The sequence below is a fragment of the Nematolebias whitei genome, chromosome 11, assembly GCF_014905685.2.
Source record: "Nematolebias whitei isolate Nwh7 chromosome 11, NemWhi1, whole genome shotgun sequence".
NCBI classification, from domain to species: Eukaryota; Metazoa; Chordata; class Actinopteri; order Cyprinodontiformes; family Rivulidae; genus Nematolebias; species Nematolebias whitei.
In genome coordinates this window covers 20,721,335-20,739,691 of record NC_056508.1, presented here as the reverse complement: position 1 = coordinate 20,739,691, position 18,357 = coordinate 20,721,335, and the positions used below count along the sequence as shown (strand labels likewise).

The window sequence follows — 18,357 nt, the reverse complement described above, 5'->3', positions numbered from 1 at the left end:
TTCGTAGTCCTGAACTTCTTCCGATCTAAGAATTTCTAACGCATATAATACGAAACAACAAGACGTGAGAGAACGGGAAGTAGGCACGGATATAACTAGCCCACAATGCATCGCAATACTGACTTCGAGCATGCGCAAATTATGTAAATAAAGTTTCGAGAGAAAAAAAACACCTTTACTTTTCGCTTATTCACAAAAACACATTTTTTGTATGCTTAAAGTTGAACTCATCCACTAAGTATTTAGTAAGACCGTAGAAAGTTTAAACAAAATATTTGTTTATCCGACGCATGACCTACTTCCGGTGACGTATTCGTCGCATCCTTGTTTCAGAGTTTTCCCGCGCTCTCCTCACCTAACCGAACTGTCAGCTCAAGCTAGCGCCTCAAGCTTTACTGTAACTACATTAAAATGCCGTCTTCAGACTACGACTCCGCTTCCCTGCCGGACTTATTACCGCTGTACTACCGACGGCTCTTCCCCTTCTCTCAGTACTACCGCTGGCTGAACTACGGCGGAGGTAAAGGTCCAGAAACAGGCCGGAGGTGTTAGCAGGAGCCGGTCGGTGTGTTAGGACACTATGAGGTTAATTAGCTGTTTACCTGTCTTAACTAACATCTACATTGTGTTTTGGTCTGTGCTTATTTGTCTGACTAATTTGATTCTCATACTTTCTATAGTTAAATACTGTTTTTATAGCTTCAAGTTTTCCTCCAGTTATCCTGTCTTGTCCTGACCTTCACTAGTGTTTACTAATTATGACCACTTTTAGTGTAATGTGAATGGACTGCATTTATATAGCACTTTTCTATCTTATCAAGATACTCAAAGCGCTTTACAACACAATCTGTCTGCATTTACCCATTCATACATCATTCTACTAGATCTGTACAAAGAATAATCAGAGCTTTATCACGTTCATACACCGATGGGACACATATCAGAGTCAATGAGGGCTTCAGTGTCTTGCCCAGGGACACTTCGACATGTGACTGATGGTGGAATCGAACCCCCAACTCTTGCATTGGAGGACGACTGCTCTAACCACTCAGCCACAGCCGCCTCTAGTAATGTAGGAGGTTAAATTGCATCAATTGAGTAAAACTAGTTATAAGTATATTCATGAGAAAGATGGATTTGTACCTTTAGAAGGCATTCAGCTTATTTTGCTGATAATAACAAGTATGGCATTGTTTTATTTGCATGATTCAATTGTGAAAGTAGATGTATTATGTATATATTATGTATGTAGTAGTCTAGTCAAATAATGCAAAAACAGGCTTGAAAACTAAAGACGGTCTAAAAAACAGAAAAGTGCCACTGTTTTTCTTGAATTCTAAATGCAATGTACTGTGGTCTTCACTACGACCCAATAAATCTAGGTGTTGTTTGATTCTGACAGTGGCAAAACCATAAAGTGTCAAATTTATGATTCTATAATTTTTAAACGTTTTACACAGCACAATAAATGGTTTCTAACGATTCAAGGTTATGACAATTATTCTTGTGCCCCACATTTTCTCTGAGATGAGCTCTCGGGTGCACATGTTCAAACTTCATGGTATATTTCGTGTTTTCTGGCATTTACTCAAACATTATCTAAAGACTTTCAGGTCTTTCTGCCTTTCCTTTTGAACATTCACAATCTATTTTGTTTGCTTCTGTTGATGAAACTGCAACAATTTCGACGGACTAATCCCCCACCACCCACATCCTTAGTGCAGAAGAACTACTTCCAGAACCGAGAGTTCTCCTTCACGCTGAAAGACGACATCTATGTGCGCTACCAGTCGTTTACCACGCAGAGCGAGCTGGAGAAGGAAATGCAGAAGATGAACCCGTACAAGATTGACATCGGAGCCGTGTACACTCACAGGGTAAGGTCTGGAGCAAAACTCTTCGCACATTTGAAGTGTTGCTACCTTCATGTAAAGCGTTCGTCCCTGTTCGTTACCTGCAGCCGAACCAACACAACACCGTGAAGTCTGGGAGCTTCCAGGCTCTAGAGAAGGAGCTTGTGTTTGATATCGACATGACGGACTACGATGATGTCCGGAACTGCTGCAGGTTAAACGATTTATGTGTTTCCCCCCCCAGTTATTGCAACATCGTTCCATGTCTGCCGAATAACTATAACATTTCAAAACTTTGGTACAGTGAAGCAGATATTTGTGCAAAGTGCTGGACACTGATGACCATCGCTATTCGTATCCTGGACAGAGCGCTTCGAGGTGCGTCACTCATCATCATCATTTACTTTATTTCAGACACATTATATGATCCCTATAAAAAACAGAAAAACAAGAACACGGAGTTAAAAGGCTTTTCTATAGAGGCTCAAACGCCACTGAGTCCATAAAGAGCTTAGTCCAGGGTTGGTCACTGACTTTAATGCCAGGTGTTGGTTTGTGCTGACTTCAGAGAGAGATAACTTCTAGCTAATTTTTGTTTTCTGTTCTTTGCAGAGGACTTTGGCTTTCAGCACTTGCTGTGGGTTTATTCTGGCAGAAGAGGAGTTCATTGTTGGGTGTGTGATGAAGCTGCCAGGAAGCTCTCTGCAACAGCACGGTCCGCTGTGGCAGAGTACCTCAGCCTGGTCAAGGTAGCTCAGATTTAGCTTGTAATAGGTGTTTAGAATAATCCTAATTTCTAAGACGAGAACAAAGTGTTGAGAGACATGATAAGCTACCCTAGCAAAAGAGGTACCGTACTTGCTGCTGTACACATCGTACCGCCGTATAAATCTCATCAGTCCAAATGTGTCTAATAAAGTGGAAAAAAAAACATAAATGCGTCGTTTCGCCGTATAAGTCGCATCTATTATGTGTCACCGCTGTCGCGTCGCGTTTGTTACATGTCACCACTGACAACCTGGACATGTGGGCCTGTGTTGTGCCAAAAATCAAATGGCTGGCGGGAGCGTGCACGGGGACGACTTTAACAAGAATTTAACAAGATTAACACTTAAAACAATTATTTGTTTGCTCAACATTATAGTAAAGGTGTCTCAGTTGATCTTTTCCTTAATAAATTCACTTTAATGGTCAAATCCGCTGCATTTCGCCTGGGCAGCACGGTGAAATGCAGCGGATTTGATGTTTGCTTCAGGAGTTCCAGAACAAGACGAAGGTGTCTCTGTATGGCAAGCCAAGTGTCTCATTAATAGACACTTTTACCTATTAATGAGACACTTGGCTTTCCATAATACTTGAGCGCCCTCTAGCGGCTGAAAACTAGTGTACAATATTTTCCTTGTCAGAATGAATGAACTCATCAGATCTCAGCCAAAACTTGGCTTATAAATATGGGAAAAAAAACATAAATCAGTTGCTTCGCTGTATAAGTTTGTTTATTTATTTATTAACCTTTATTTAACCAGGCAAATCCCATTGAGATCGCAGATCTCTTTTGCAAGGGAGGCCTGGGCCTGAAGGCAGCCTAACATGCATGTTTTTGTCAGTAAAGGTATGAACCACAAGTCGCAGGCATGCTAATTTATGCAAAAAACTGCGACTTGTACAGCGAAATATACGGTAAACATTGTTGAAAAGGCTCATTTTAAAAATAAGCATCTGATTTCTGTTGTTTTTCAGGGTGGTGAGGGGACCACAAAGAAAGTCGTGCTGTCGGATCCAATTCATCCTTTTATTAAGTAAATATGTGGTTTAAGATATTTGTGTCGAATATGATTGTTTTGTCATTGTTGTTTTTGATTTTTGTGGCTTCAGCTCTTTAAGAGTCTTGTGTTCTTAACAGAGAGTCTTTGGAGGTGGTGGAGAACTATTTCCCACAATACGCTCTGCAGGACCAGGAGGTGCTGAGCCGTAAGGAGTCCATAGACAAAGTCCTGGCTCTCGTTCCTGAAGATATCCTTTTTACAGTATGATGTAATACATTTAGGGAGGAAAATGAACGCTGAACTGGAGAACTGTGTGTAGGTTTTATATTTAAGAGAATGGACAAGAATTTGAAAATGAATTGACCTTAAATGTCTCAATACATGTTAGAAAAGACTTACAGGGGGAATTCCAAAACGAGAAGAAACCAGAAAACCGCTGGAAGTTGATTCAGTTACAAGCCAGAAAGAAACAGGTTGGTGATTTGGAACCTCTTTATTTTATTTGTTTTTATAAGTTTTTTCTTATGAAATAAAAACATGAAACTTAATGGCCTGTTTGAACTTTTGTAAGCCAGACAGAAGCACCAAGTATTTTTTTAGTCATCCATTCATTAATGGGGGGGGGGAGACACCCTGGACAGGTCTCCAGTCCATCACAGGGACACATAGAGACAAACAAGACAAACAACCATTCACTCTCTCACTCACACCTAGAGACAATTTAGAGTTACCAATCAGCCTAACATGCATGTTTTTGGTCTGTGGGAGGAAACTGGAGAAAATGCACGGAGAGAACATGCAAACTCCACCCAGAAAGGTCCTGGGCTGGGATTTGAACTGGCAACCTTCTCGCTGAGAGGACAACCGCTCCACTAACTGAGCCACTGTGCCACTCCTCTTTGTTCAATTACATATTTCTCTAAGCAGCATTGCAAATATAAAATTGTTTTTATTAAAGAGTAGTTTGGAAGACAATCGTCACTCATCGTAGTTCTTTGTTTTATCCAGAAATGTGTTCCATAAAAAGGGAAGCCATGTATTAACTCTGCACAGGCATGCTGCAGAGTTTAAATCTAATTGGAGGCTTGTTTTGAGGAAAAGCAAACATCTTTTAAAAGATGATAAAAACAATTCCTGTTGTTAGGGTATTGTACCGGTGTCTGTGACGATATGAGTGTTTCATGATGGTACTGTGGAGAGAAATATGCAGTCATTCAAGCAATGCTGGTGTTTTTATTTTTCTTAAAGCAGAATAGAACTGCATCTCATTTGACACAACTCTTTTAATCAAAATTACAGAGTGTGATGAAGTGGACATTAGACAAGGTGACCACAGATAGCTGAGCAGTTAAAGCCTAAATTCACTGGGAGAAATGTTTATAAATAACTTTTTGAAAACTTCGACTATTAGTACCCTTTGTTGCCAATAGGTCTGTCACGATAACAAATTTTGCTGGACGATTAATTCTCCAAAATTATTGCGATAAACAATAATATTATGTGAAATTTGACAATACTTAGTACTTAGTATTGTGAAGAAATGTTGGTTAATTTTTGTGTGTAGTACGTTTTTTGACCACAGGATGGCAGTACAAGACTGTTTGAACTGAAAGATGGATAGTGAGGGAGCGAGCAGCATGTCTCTAAAGAAAAATGGGAGGGAGGCTCCTTGACGTGACATGGGCTGTCTCTCTTCGGTTCTCAAAATGTCGAACGCTCGGTGTGGTTTGAGCTCTTTAGCATAGCATTTTTCCACACAAAGCTTTTAATAATTAAAAAAACCCAGTAAACAAGTTCTCAGCTTCTTTTTGCAGAGAAAAACTTTTTACATGACGGCACGGGTTTCAACTGTGAATTTTGGAGCTTTGCCAAGACGGTGGTTTTTTTCCCCGAGGTCGGCCTGTTAGCTTAGCTCGTAGCTTAGCTGCTTTAAACGATCCAAAAACATGATCTTGGATCGTTTAAACAGATTTTAAAGAGTAAGAGAGGAGTCGGTGAAGAGCACCGGAGCTGAGCCTTTTATCATCCAGTCTTCAGTAGAAAGAGAGGGACATGAAGAAACAAAGCCGATAAATGAAAATGAGGTTGATCATTTTAATTCATCATGTGATTAATTGATTTACTGTTTATTGCAACAGGCGTAGTTGCCAAATGAGTAATAAGTGTAAATAAAAGAGAGGATTTTAAAATGCAAGGGTAAAGTTACATTCCCACTGTAGGTGTGCAGGTTGCATCCGATTAAAAATGTGTTTGTATCTGAACATGTCGGGCGGCACAGTGGCTCAGTTGGTAGGGCTGTTGCCTTTCTGCGAGAAGGCCGCCAGATCAAATCCCAGCCGGGTACCTTTCTGGGTGGAGTTTGCATGTTCTCTCCATGCATGTGTGGGTTTTCTCCAGTACTCCAGTTTCCTCCCACAGACCAGAAACATGCACATTAGACTGATTGGTAACTCTAAACTGTCTCTAGGTGTGAGTGAGAGTGGATGGTTGTTTGTCTCGTTTGTCTCTGTGACTATACTGTGATGGACTGGAGACCTGTCCAGGGTGTCCCCCGACTCTCACACTGTGACCTGAAAAGAAAGAAGCAGGTCAAGATGATGGATATATTGTATATTCGTGTTAAATAAATGTTTAAATAACTCTTCTTTAATAATCTTAACTTCCCTCAGTCTCAGTAACCACCTTACTTCAGTCCACAGCTAAAAAGGGCCAACATTTTGAGAAGGAGATCATGCTGCAGTACTGCTACCCCCGGCTCGATGTGAATGTCAGTAAAGGTGTGAACCATTTACTGAAGAGCCCTTTCAGCATCCATCCTAAAACAGGTGAGCATACTTCAGACACCTGAGAGTACTTGACCTCACCGTGAAATGTTTGTAACGCTTCTTCACCTGAACAGGACGGATCTCTGTTCCCATTGACCTCAGAGAGTTAAACAAGTTCGATCCTTTCGCTGTGCCCACCATCAGGTGAGTGTGAATTTATCGTCCTGTGCTGTGAACGATCCTTGATCCTGAACGAAGCTGGAAATGTTCGACTCTTTTTAAAAGTTTGATCTGTGAGGAGCTGGATCGACCCAAAGCAGGGGAGGAAGAAGAACCGTCTGCGACCACCATGGAGAAGGACGATGAGCGAGATGCAGCGGAGAGGAGAAAGATCAGAGGTGCCAAAGGCTGATGGGGGAGAAATATGAGCATAAATTGTGTTTAATTGCACAGAAAACATGAATATTCTAGTTTTATGTTGGAAACAAAGACATTTACTTTACGTACGTCATCTAATCGACTGGTTAGTGTTTGTTTAAATAAATGAGCCCTCTCTCATCCCAACAGTTTCTACCTGGGTTTGTCTAATGAGCCATCTGGAGTTTCAAATTAAGACTTCTTGAGACATTTTTTAATGTTTTTGGTGCAAATTAAGTGTTTCTATATGAAACGAAACATTACTTCAGGTTTATCTGATGAGTTTTCATTTGAGTTCCAAAGTTTGATGCGATTGTTAATATTAGTTACATTTTTGCTTGGTGCACCAGAATAACTTTCTTACAAACATTTTTCACTCGTAGATTACAAAAGAACCAGTTTGGCCAAGTACGTGAAGCACTTCGATCAGTTTCTGGATGCACTGGCTCGTTCGTGGAAAGGAGAACTCCTCAGAAAGAGCGGTGAGTTCTAGGTGTAATAAATGACACGAAGATCAATCATATTCTGAGCGTTTCTCTACTTTATTCTGTCTCTTCTCTCTTTTTTAGATCTTCAGAAAGAATTCTAATAATGAGCCACACTCTGAAAATAACTCCTCAGACGACACAATTACGGATCTGGTGTCTTTTTGCCGTGAAAATCTTTTTGGTGATAGAATCAGAGTTAGGTCAGATCAGTTTTTATGCTTTTGTAATACTCGTTGATAATACTTTTGTAATTTAAGCTGCTTAATAAATGTGTCTTTTCCTTAATGTTACTGCAGACCTGGATTCACTAAAGGCAGAAAAGTACTGCAGTACAGTGAAAATAAACGTGTTTCTGCTCTCATAAATGCTCGCATCTGAATTATTTCATTAACACAAAACTGAATCTTAGAACCACAATTAAATTAAATATGTCATCGCTTGATTCAGTTCAATTCAGTTTATTTATATAGAGCCACATCACAACAAAGTTGTCTCAGGGCACTTTACAGGAGCATTCACATACATAGAGAAGCCATTTAGTAAAGTTCTCTATCTAAGGAAGCAGCAGACATGTTGAATCCAGTCTCCCATCCTGAGCAAGCACAGTGGCAACAGTGGAAAGAAAAAACTCCCTTTTAACAGGAAGAAACCTCCAGCAGAACCAGGCTCAGGACAAGCGGCCATCTGCTTTGACCGGCTGGTTTGAGAGGACAGGAAGGAGAGACAGACGAACACAGAATGATAGGTCCAGATATAGGTCCAGGTGTACCTGAAAGACAAAAAAACACATGTTAAGGATAGAAAAAATAATTACAAATACAAAACAGGTTGAGCAGAGTAAAGAAAATCATAGTGAAAACAATGTGGTCAGTTTGTTCTCCAGCATAACTAAGGGACATCTCCAGAAACCTAAGCTGACTCTAACTATAGGATTTATCAAAAAGGAAAGTCTTAAAACTGGACAATGTGTCAGCCTCACGGACAGAAACTGGAAGTTGGTTCCACAAGAGAGGAGCCTGATAACTGGAAGATCTGCCTCCCATTCTGGTTTTGTAAATTCTAGGAACCACAAGTAAACCTGCAGCCTGAGAGCGAAGTGCTCTGTTAGGAAAATATGGAACAATAAGATCTGTAATATAAGATGGAGCCAGGTTGTTGAGAGCTTTGTAGGTTAGAAGTAAGATTTTGAATTCTATTCTGGATTTGACAGGGAGCCAATGGAGAGAAACTAAAACTGGAGAGAGATGATCTCTCCTACTAACTCCAGTTAAGACTCTGGCAGCAGCATTTTGTATCAACTGAAGACGTTTTAAAAAAGTATTTGGACACCCAGATAATAAACCATTGCAATAGTTCAGTCTAGACGTGACAAATGCATGAACCAGTTTTTCTGCATCATTTTTAGATATGTTTCTAATTTTAACAATATTACACAGGTGGAAGAAGGTGGTTCTAGTAACGTTTTTAATGTGGGGGATAAAAGACATGTCCTGATCAAAAATAACACCAAGATTTTTAACATTAGAGCTGGAGGACAGATTAATGCCATATAAGGAGGGAGAAAGACTAAAAAATTCATTCCTAAGGTGCTCAGGTCCAAAAACCAAAACCTCAGTCTTGTCTGTGTTCAACAGGAGAAAATTAAGAGTCATCCAGGTTTTTAATGTCTTTAAGACATGCTTGTAGTCTAAGTAGCTGATATGATTCATTGGGTTTAATGGACAAATATAATTGTGTGTCATCAGCATAACAATGAAAATGTATCCCATGCTGTTTAATAACTTTCAGCACCACCATATTTTCTTGCAGTAATAAAATGTTATGGACTGCGGCTTTTTTCTGGATGAATAAAAAGTTACATTTCATTACATAAACAGAGCATCATCTCTAAATTTCTCAAATCCCATTTTTAACCTATTTTAACCCGTAAAATAAAATGCACGGTATTGTTTCACGTACTTACAGGTAATATAAAATTTTAAAATATGCCTTATATTTTACAAAATAAAACAAAACGTTTTTGGTTTTTTTGTGTGAATGACAGGTCATTATTAAATTATCTGAACTAATTAATGTAGCTAAATAAAAGTGATGCTAAATTGTTAACTTTGTGGCAGCATATAATGCAAATCTGTTTTGCACACAAAGCTTTTATTTTTTTTAGTTTAATTTAGTCCTAAAGATAAAGCATTTACAAATACCATATTTCCAAGTGTACAAGTAGAAACAAAATAAACTACTAAGTATTTTTCATTCAACTTTTATTTAGACAGATAAATCCCATTGAGCCTCGAGGACTCATTTACAAGAGAGACCTGATTTCAACAAAGAAAGATGACAACAATGGACAACAGCGACAACAATAGACAATTATAAAAAGGCATACAGATTGGTTTTTTTTTTTACAAATAAGATGGCAAAAAGAGTAACAAAAACAGCTAGATTCTAAGGCAAAAGTAGAAAACTAAAAACAGGAACATGTCTGCATTGGTCCTTGCCAGGAGTCCAACAGATTTTTAAAGCCACTTAGAGGTCGATGTCGAGAGCTTCAATTACACAATACATGTGCCTAAAATGTTTTATTTTATTTTGTGGATCCTTGAAACTGAACTAATTACTGAGAGAATAACAAAAAAAAAAAATCTGTTCAGCTTTTTGTAATTAATAAACGACATAAACCACTTGTTTGTCATTAAATAAAGATTAATAAAGATAAATTAGTTTCTTTTTGATGGTCTGTAAATTTAATAGTTATATTGAAACAGTGTGAAATGAATAAAGACTGAATAGTGAATAAAGACTTATTAGTTACCCAATGTGAACTGAATAATAACAGTAGTTAATAATAACAATAATAACAGAAACTGTTCCTTTAATTAACCCGGAAGCAGAATTCTCCTTAACCGGATATTGCAAAGCTGTTGGGGTTAGAAGTTCTCTCTCGCAGCCATCTTGGAAACAAGGTCCTGAGTCGGTGAGTGTTCTGCTCTAATCCAGCTTCATCCAACCGTTTTTAGCAAGTTTCTGTGTCTGCTTGAGGATGTACGAGTTTAATTAAACTCTGCCAATCAGACTGGTATAAGTATTATTTTAATTTTTAGCTCCGTTCGGGAGAATTATACCTATGTGCCGCTGATAACTGGCTCAAAATGGGGGAACATGATGTAAAACACATAAGCAGCACTCTTGTCAGAACCGCAGTGAACTGTCCAACCCGAGGCGTTGGTTTATTTTAGTTGACACTTATGTGGTTGCCTTTTAACACGTCTACCTGAAAACAGAGTGATAATTCACGCAGTTAGCTCGTCTGTTTAGGCCCGTTTGTTAGCCGAAGCTAAAGTTAGCCGAATGTTGCTGTCCTACGGAGTGAAAGCACGGGCTCCGTCAGCTGTCGTGCGGCTACTGTTACGTGTTTTAGCGTGTCGTCAACATTTGGCCTTTGTATTTACACGGCGTTTTTTGTCTCCTCCCAACAGCCATGCCCAGTGAAGCAACAGAAACGGTCCCGGTTACCGAGCAGGAGATGCAGCAGCCTCAAGTGGAGACTGGTTCGTATCGTTCATCCTCTGTCTGCATGTTGTGCACATCAGAAAGAGGAGTGTTGAGCTTGTACATTTGCTACCGAGGGGCTTAAAGAGTTGTCTGCTCTGTTGGCAGGACACATGACTGTACCACCAATATGGTGGTCAATGAGCACAGCCCATTCAAACATTAATGTCACTCTGGATAGAGAAAGCCACTGCTCCCTTTCTTTTACTCGGATTCTCATTAAATGTGATGATGTGCACTGACAGGTGGATTTGGCACACAATGCATGTTGTTGAGTGGGATTTTCATTTGTGTGTGTGTGTGCACGCCATGTCTTTAAACACAGTTATATGGTAGTAACATTAGTTGCATTGGTACCAGAATTGTGTCAGCTGTTGTTGTTTTTAAAGTACCAGTACTGTTCTTGACAATTACGTACTTCCATATTCAGAAAAGTTATTAATTTAAACGCTTGTTGAGGTCCCAGGCTGTGTAGATTCTTCTTAACAGTCAGCAGACGTATTGTGTAAAAAAAAACATGAGCAGAATATCTTCTTCTCGTAAACAATTGTTTTAATTCAATTAACAACGGGGTTGTATGAACAGCAGTGTCTCTTCTGCAGCTTTTATACGTATTGTAATTTCAAAACTTTGGCCTTAAGCACCTTTATACCCGTTACTCTTTCTTAATCTAGATGTTCTTACTTTAAAATTGTCCACACTTAATTCTGAAATGGATTTTTTTTCCCCATATTAATCCTGAGGTTGCGGGTTTGAGCAACCAGGTTATGGAGAAGGGCGTCCAGCAGACAATTAGCAAATCTGTTGTAAGGGTTTGCTCACTGCGGTGGCCCCCCCCCCCCCCCCCCCCCCATCGCTGAGAGGAGCAGCTGAAAGCGTGTTTCTCCATATACAGCCTGAAGTACTTATATAAACACTGTTATTGTGGAAATTCTATACCCATTCTCATAAACCTCACTTTTTAACTTTTAGTTTGGCTTACAACAACTGTGGTTAAACTGCCTAAGCAAGAAAATGAATCTGTTGTTGCATTTCTTGTCTTATGTGTTCATTGGACAAAATCAGCAAAGGTTACCAGCCCAGTACTGGGTTGTTTTTCTGTGGGTGATTCTTATGTGGCTTGTGAGTTAGTTTAATTGCAAAGCTGTTGTTTTAGAAAAGGAGTCTTAGTCGTTGGATTCCTAAGTGATTTCCCATGTTTAGTGAATTTGTTTTAGTAGTGACAAAGAAAGCAGTACACTTGTTGTTTGAGCGGTTTATTAAAATGTAATTTTAAATCGATTCGAAACATTATTGGACCACGGCTGTGTTTATGGTTCGTTTTTTGCTTCTGTTTTGGATAAAACGAGACTTCCATGTTCTCATCAGGGGTAGACATAAGGAAATTATCCAGGACAACCTCTTGACAGAATCTTTTTTTTTTTTTTTTTTCAGCCTTTCAATAAAGAAGGCTATAATTTATATAAGTATTTTGTATTATATACAAAGTTTACTATATACAAATGTTCCCAGTCAGCCATCCTGGGGCCTACTTGAAATGTCCAATTTACTGAGTGGCAGAATCTTTCAGGAGCTGTTGGAGTGGAACTTCCTCACTCTCTTCTCTCTGCATCAGACTTTGCAAGAGAGACACTCAGTGTATTTAAGGCAGGCATTAAAGCAGAAATAAAATCTTTTGACTGAAATCTAACGAGGTTAAGGCAGGTCCTCTGGATGGATTCCTCATTGAAATGTTTCTCCTTTTTATTCTAAAGACTTCATCAGTCAAGTTTTCCTACACTTAGAGGTTACCAAAGCAACCTCTTCAATGATATGACACATTTGAGAGCCGTTTCCTTCATATGTATCACTTTTCAAAGGGTTTCACATAAAGATGAGTATACTGTATATGTGTACATGACCTTGGTAAAGTACACAGTACAGTGTTCTCTAATGACATGCTGACGTTGTAAAAAATACTTTAACCTGCAACATCAAGACCAATGGCATTCTGAAGGAAAAGAAGGGTTCATATGACCTATCTTAACTTTTTTTTGTGGTTTTGAATAACTTTTCTGTAGTTTACTTTAGTAATTTTAGTGTTGCCAATTGAGGAATGCAGATATATTTTAAAAAAATGGCATAGAAAGTCCTTTGCAGAGTATAAATTACTTGATTTTTATTTTTTATTTGCCAAGCTGACTTGTTTTCTCCTCTAAATGATCCCATCGTGAGACACTCCGGCTGAGCACTCTTCTACTGTGGCGCTCTCAGGCCCAGAGTTTAGTCATGCGCACAAGTTGCACATGTCTGTACAGTGATGATGATGCTCTGACCACATTAACATTTAGTACAAAGTTGGAGTTTAGATACTAAATACTAAAGTCCTGGGGAGGTTGGGATGCAGTGCGGGAGGTTGGGATGCTGATGTATTCAGTATTGTGTAGTTCTGGTATCTCCCTGGCTGCAGGTAACTAGGAATGCGCGATGTATACGGTAGAAACGATAGAAATTTAGCCTACGAAAGAGATCTGTCTTCTACCGGCTAACCGCAGTAATGCTGTGTCTGAAGTAAAATCAGAGTTGTCAGTTTAATCGTTACTTTTTTTGTTGTTGTTGAAAACTGTGCATAAGTGGCGTTAGTCTTTTCTTCAAGGGCTAAGTGGCGAAGCTACAAGCTAACTACGTCCGGCTTGCCGTAGTGTTGCCGTGTTCTGACGCATGCGCAAAACGCTGTGTTCCATCAAAAGTTTTGCTGTTTTTTTCCATCGAAAGTTAAAGTAAGCGTTAGTCAGCTTTAGAGAAACCTGATCTGTGATAAGAACGCTGTGTTGTGTGATTTTACTGCGAGACCCTCTTTACCAAAGCCAGAGTCATTTTGTGTCAGCTCTCCTTAAAGCAGAAGGAGTCGCCCACTAGAGGGTTGGAGGGTGAAGTGTTTCAGTGTAACATTCTGCTCTGTTGCTGTTCATTTCTTAAGTGAGAAGACTGGAAACTGTTAGAGTTAACAACATATTATTTTGTTTAAAACATATGGCTAAAACTACATTTGATATATTTTGCTCTGTTTTGCACTACAAGAAAGAAGCCTAATACTTGATTTGTTTGTTATTTAAAAACTCTCTGGACCTAGTAGTGGAATTTTCTTAATTCAAAATATGATGGCAAAAGGACACTCTATGCTTTTTTTTTTTAGCAAGTTTTGTACCAAAAACATATCGTGATGTATATCGTTATCGCCACCCTTCACAATACATATCGTGATATGAATTTTATGCCATATCGCACATTCCTACAGGTGACTAGTGATGTGTGAACACTTCTGCTTAATATGTAGAAGTTTAATTTATTACATGGCATCACCTTTTGTTAGGTAGTGAGGTGTCCTCCTTGGAACTAGGACAGGAAACACCGATTGGTGCTCTCCCCTGCAGCCTGTCTGAGTTAGGAACAATGTGCACACCTGGTGTGCATCAGATAGCATGACCCACCCTGCTCTGATTGGATCAAACTGGCTCTGATTCTGTTTTATTTGTTGAAAGCAGTATCTGTTTAATCTCTGTATCATCGTTGGATTGGATGGCTTTAACAAGATCACAACAAAACACACTTTTCCCCCCTTTCATTTTTAACTGTGGCAGCGATGAAGAACTTTTAATGTTTATCTCACTTGACTGGCCGTTGGACAACCTCCAGGTGAGACCTGGTTGTCCAAGACAAATAAGTTGTCTCGGACAAACTGTAACCTGCTTATGTTGACCCCTGCTCAGTCACGTGTGGACACTGCATGGAGTTTGGGACAAAAGCACTTTTTTATTGTTGAGGGCACCCAATGTTTATTGTCCTCACTCCCCCCACCCCCCACTTTTAAAATTCAAATTAAGAGCGAGTTGCACATTGCGGCAAGTTCTTGTGCACACGTGGAGCACTTTTTATCATTCACTTCATGCTTTTGTGTGGCTTCAAGGATTGTTCCTTTAAACCATCTACAATGACTGTCCTTCCTGTTGCTCTTCTTGCTTTACCTTCATCAGCTGCTGGAGTTTTGAATGCTCCTCCTCCCCCTGGAGTCAGTAAAAACCCTCCAGAAGCTTGCGTGCCTGCTCAGGAGGTGAAGTTTGCAGAAGATCTCACACCAGCTTTTTGTGACCAATCCAAAAATGTATCTGCACCTCAAGGAGCGACTGAGCAAAGAGATGGGAGTGGCTGTAGTGCAACACCTGTCTTGGAGCCAGGATCAACCGCTGACTCAGCAGAGGCCTCAGCTGGTCTTTCAGCACATGAAGAGTGTGTCTTTTCTGCTGAGGATCCAGTTGCTTCTCTGGGTCTGCATGCAGTCACTCTTCAAGACGAATCAAACAGTTCTCTTGTTGCATTCAAAAAATTGACCTGTCAAGAAGTGGAGCTTATTTCTGTTGATGCAACGGCCCCTGCAGAAGAATCTCCTGGTCCCAAACAGTTGACCCCAGAAGATGTATGTGCAGACCACAAAGATGGGTTTGCAAGTGAATTGTCCAAAGCCTCAGTATGTGCAGCTGAAGATAAAATACTTCATGATGATTTGGCTTCTAAAAATGAAAATCTTCACGAGGCCTTTCAGTCTGAGAAAACTGATGCCCCTCTTACCGCTCGCCACCTCTCAGGTTGGTTTATGCGTTAAAACCAAGTTCTTTTACTTCCTGTATATGATTTTAATATTTCTATCTGGTCTCTAATACAGTTCAAAACTTTGTTTGGGTAGATTGTTCTTGTGTTGAAAACTTTAGTTATGTCTCATTCTCCACTTAATTGTTAAACAACTGGAATGTTAAGTGCATTTATTGTACATTATCATTCATTCACTAGTACTACTGTTAGCATACAAATTACCGTAAGTATCCACATCCAGTTTTGCTGATGTTAACTAATTTAATCTGTTCTAATGAACGTTGACGTTATTTCAGTACAATTAGGTGCACTTTTACACATTTTCAGAGCTATTTCACTTTGAGACAGCAGATTAAAATTTGTGTTTCCATTTTTATTTGATTATTCAATATTAGACAAACTTGTGATGTACTATATTATTGCAATAACAATACTACAATAGTCCCTCGCTACTTCATGGTTAATTTTTCGTGGACTCGCTCTATGGCGGTTTTTCAAAGTAAGATTGGATATGACACACAATTGGCTGATTATTCGATGAGCCACACAATCTGCATGGCTTTTTTATTTAAAATAAATTATTTAAAATTATTTAGCATCTGTGTGCAGCCCACAACTGTGGGAAAAGCTTCCTCCCGGAGAAGTGGGCGTGGCCAAGAGTACAGCCGAATACGGATCCCCATGATAAACGAGGGTCTACTGTAATTGCGATAAACCCCATCTCCCTCATTCCTTACTATGTTTTATGTCATCACTATAATTTTATTCAGGTGTGGTCATTATGGCCATTTGACCAAATATATTAGCATGCAGAAAATGAATGTATGGTACTTGAAATATGGTGGCCTTCGTTTTTTTTTGGGGGGGGGGGGGGGGGGGGGTGTTCTGTTCTTGACAGTATAGTTATTGTGCTCACTGATATTGCAATGGTTGATACATTTTGCAATAGTGCAGTCTTATTTTTTTATACAGTAAGATGTGAAATTTGTTTTTGATTGCATGTAAAATTGACCTTTGCTCAAAGTGAAATCTAACTGAATAGACAGGAGTTTCTGTTGGAGAAACTGTCTCTTGTATTTTGTGTGGCAGTTTGCATCTAAACTCGGAGAGGTGTGCAGTTTTTTTTTTTTTACCTAACCTAAGCATGGAGAGTGCTTATTTTATTTTTTGCAAACTTTTAACCAGCATGGCCAAGACTTTCACCACTGGGTCAAAAATTAAAAACAAGATTTTTTTCCCCTGTTCAGCTACACCTCCTGCCCCAGCTTCATCCCAACAACCTCAGGCTGCTTCTGGGCCTGCAAAGCCCAAAGGCAAAGACACCAAGAGTCCGCAGGGTTCCTCTGCCCCAAAGGCTGTTCCTGGCAGAAGAAAACGCTCCTCTATGTCTGCCTCCTCTTCCTCACCCACCTCCCCAAAATCAACTCCCTCCTCTACTCCTCGCTCACCTGTGCCATCTCCACTGGCTTCCTCAGCTGGTAGTCTTTCTGCTAATCAGGCTAATCGCCCCACCCCAAAAGTTGTTAAGGCAGGTAAACAAGGAAAAGCTAAAAAGGGAGAGGCATTTGTGCCTGCACCTGTTCAGGTAGACAGCAAAGTAACCGATGTAAAGGAAAAGCAACAGGAGGGTCACTTTGAGAAATCTGCATCTACTGGACCTAATGCCACCCCAGCTGAGACTAAAACTCAGCCAGCAGCAGCTGTTGCAGCCCCTGCTGCATTTAAAGTTACCTCAAAGCCTGCGGTTGCAGCACCAATTTCATTTTCAGATGCAATTGCTTCAAGCCCTCCAAAGTCTGTTAAGGTGGCTTCACCAAAAGCAGCTCCTGTTAAAGCTGCTGTGAATGATGATCTCCCACCACTTATCCCACCTGAGAAGCATGGTAAAGTGCCAGTTGTTTCTCCTGTTGATAAACAGAGTATGAAACCTGCTGCATCTCCTGCTGAAACTAAACCTCAAGGTTCTTCTGCTGTCCCAGCCAAGAAAGGTTCTGAACCCAAACCTGTACCTGCTGAGGCTGCCAAAGCAGCACCCCCAGGTAAATCTGCAGTTGTTGAGGTTGCAAAACCAGCTCCTACTGAAACTACCAAAGCTACCAAGGGTAAGCCTGCCCCTGGCAATATTGCTCAGGACAAACCTGCTTCTGTTGGAGCTGCTAAGCCAGCCAATGAGACTAAATCCATTTCTAAAATGGCTCCTAAACACGTTGAGGAAACTAAGGGTTCACCTCCAAAGGTTACTAAGCCTGATGCAGCCCCTGCTCAGGTAGGCAAACCAGCTGAGGTTAAAAAGCCAGCACCTACAAAAGATGCAAAGGCTGTTGCTGAGGCAAAGATAGTTGAAGTTAAGGCAGTGTCAGCTGAGACACCTAAAGGCACCAAGCCACCTGCTGAGGTTGCACCTAAAGCTGCCAAGCAAAGTGATGTTAAAAAGCCTGCACCTGAAAAAAATGCAAAGAATGTTGCTGAGGCCAAATTGGTTGAAGTTAAGGCAGTGTCTGGCGAGGCTCCTAAAGCAGCCAAAAAAGCTGCTGAGGCTGCACCAAAAGCCAATGTCTCAAGTGAGGATAAAAAACCAGCACCTGAAAAGAATGCAAAGGCTGTTGCTGATGCATCTAAAAAAGCAAAGCTGGCTTCAGAGGCTGTGCCAAAAACCACTAAGTCAAGTGATGTTAAAAAGCCAGCACCAGAAAAAGGATCAAATGCCATTGCTGAGGAAAAATTGATTGAAGTGAAGGCTGTGTCTGCCGAGGCAGCCAAGGCGGCGACGTCTGCCGAGGCACCCAAAGCAGCCAAGGCGGCGGCGTCTGCCGAGGCACCCAAAGCAGCCAAGGCGGCGGCATCTGCCGAGGCACCCAAAGCAGCCAAGGCGGCGGCGGCGTCTGCCGAGGCA

At 40.3% G+C, this 18,357-nt stretch overlaps 2 protein-coding genes across 5 annotated transcripts in view; both read left to right on the top strand.

Annotated features, from left to right (window-relative positions):
• Positions 1-411: 411 nt before the first annotated feature.
• prim1 (DNA primase subunit 1) lies at positions 412-7,430 on the top strand. The gene is made up of 13 exons (XM_037683990.1): positions 412-520; positions 1,720-1,877; positions 1,961-2,067; positions 2,158-2,231; positions 2,466-2,602; positions 3,594-3,652; positions 3,757-3,866; positions 4,001-4,092; positions 6,312-6,444; positions 6,519-6,588; positions 6,670-6,782; positions 7,185-7,283; positions 7,371-7,430. Exons 1-13 carry the CDS (start codon positions 412-414, stop codon positions 7,388-7,390), a joined length of 1,281 nt encoding a protein of 426 aa, XP_037539918.1. The 3' UTR covers positions 7,391-7,430.
• A 2,776-nt stretch (positions 7,431-10,206) lies between these two features.
• Positions 10,207-18,357, top strand: part of naca (nascent polypeptide associated complex subunit alpha) — an 11,913-nt gene continuing 3,762 nt past the window's right edge. Inside the window, exons 1-3 of one of the 4 annotated variants that reach the window (XM_037684740.1) lie at positions 10,207-10,263; positions 10,766-10,837; positions 16,712-18,261. In XM_037684740.1, the coding sequence (XP_037540668.1) occupies positions 10,768-10,837; positions 16,712-18,261 (1,620 nt within the window). In that variant the 5' untranslated portion in view covers positions 10,207-10,263; positions 10,766-10,767. Of the gene's footprint in view, positions 10,264-10,765; positions 10,838-16,711; positions 18,280-18,357 lie in introns of all 4 variants that reach the window. The other 3 variants (XM_037684739.1, XM_037684741.1, XM_037684742.1) reach the window with 3 other exon arrangements.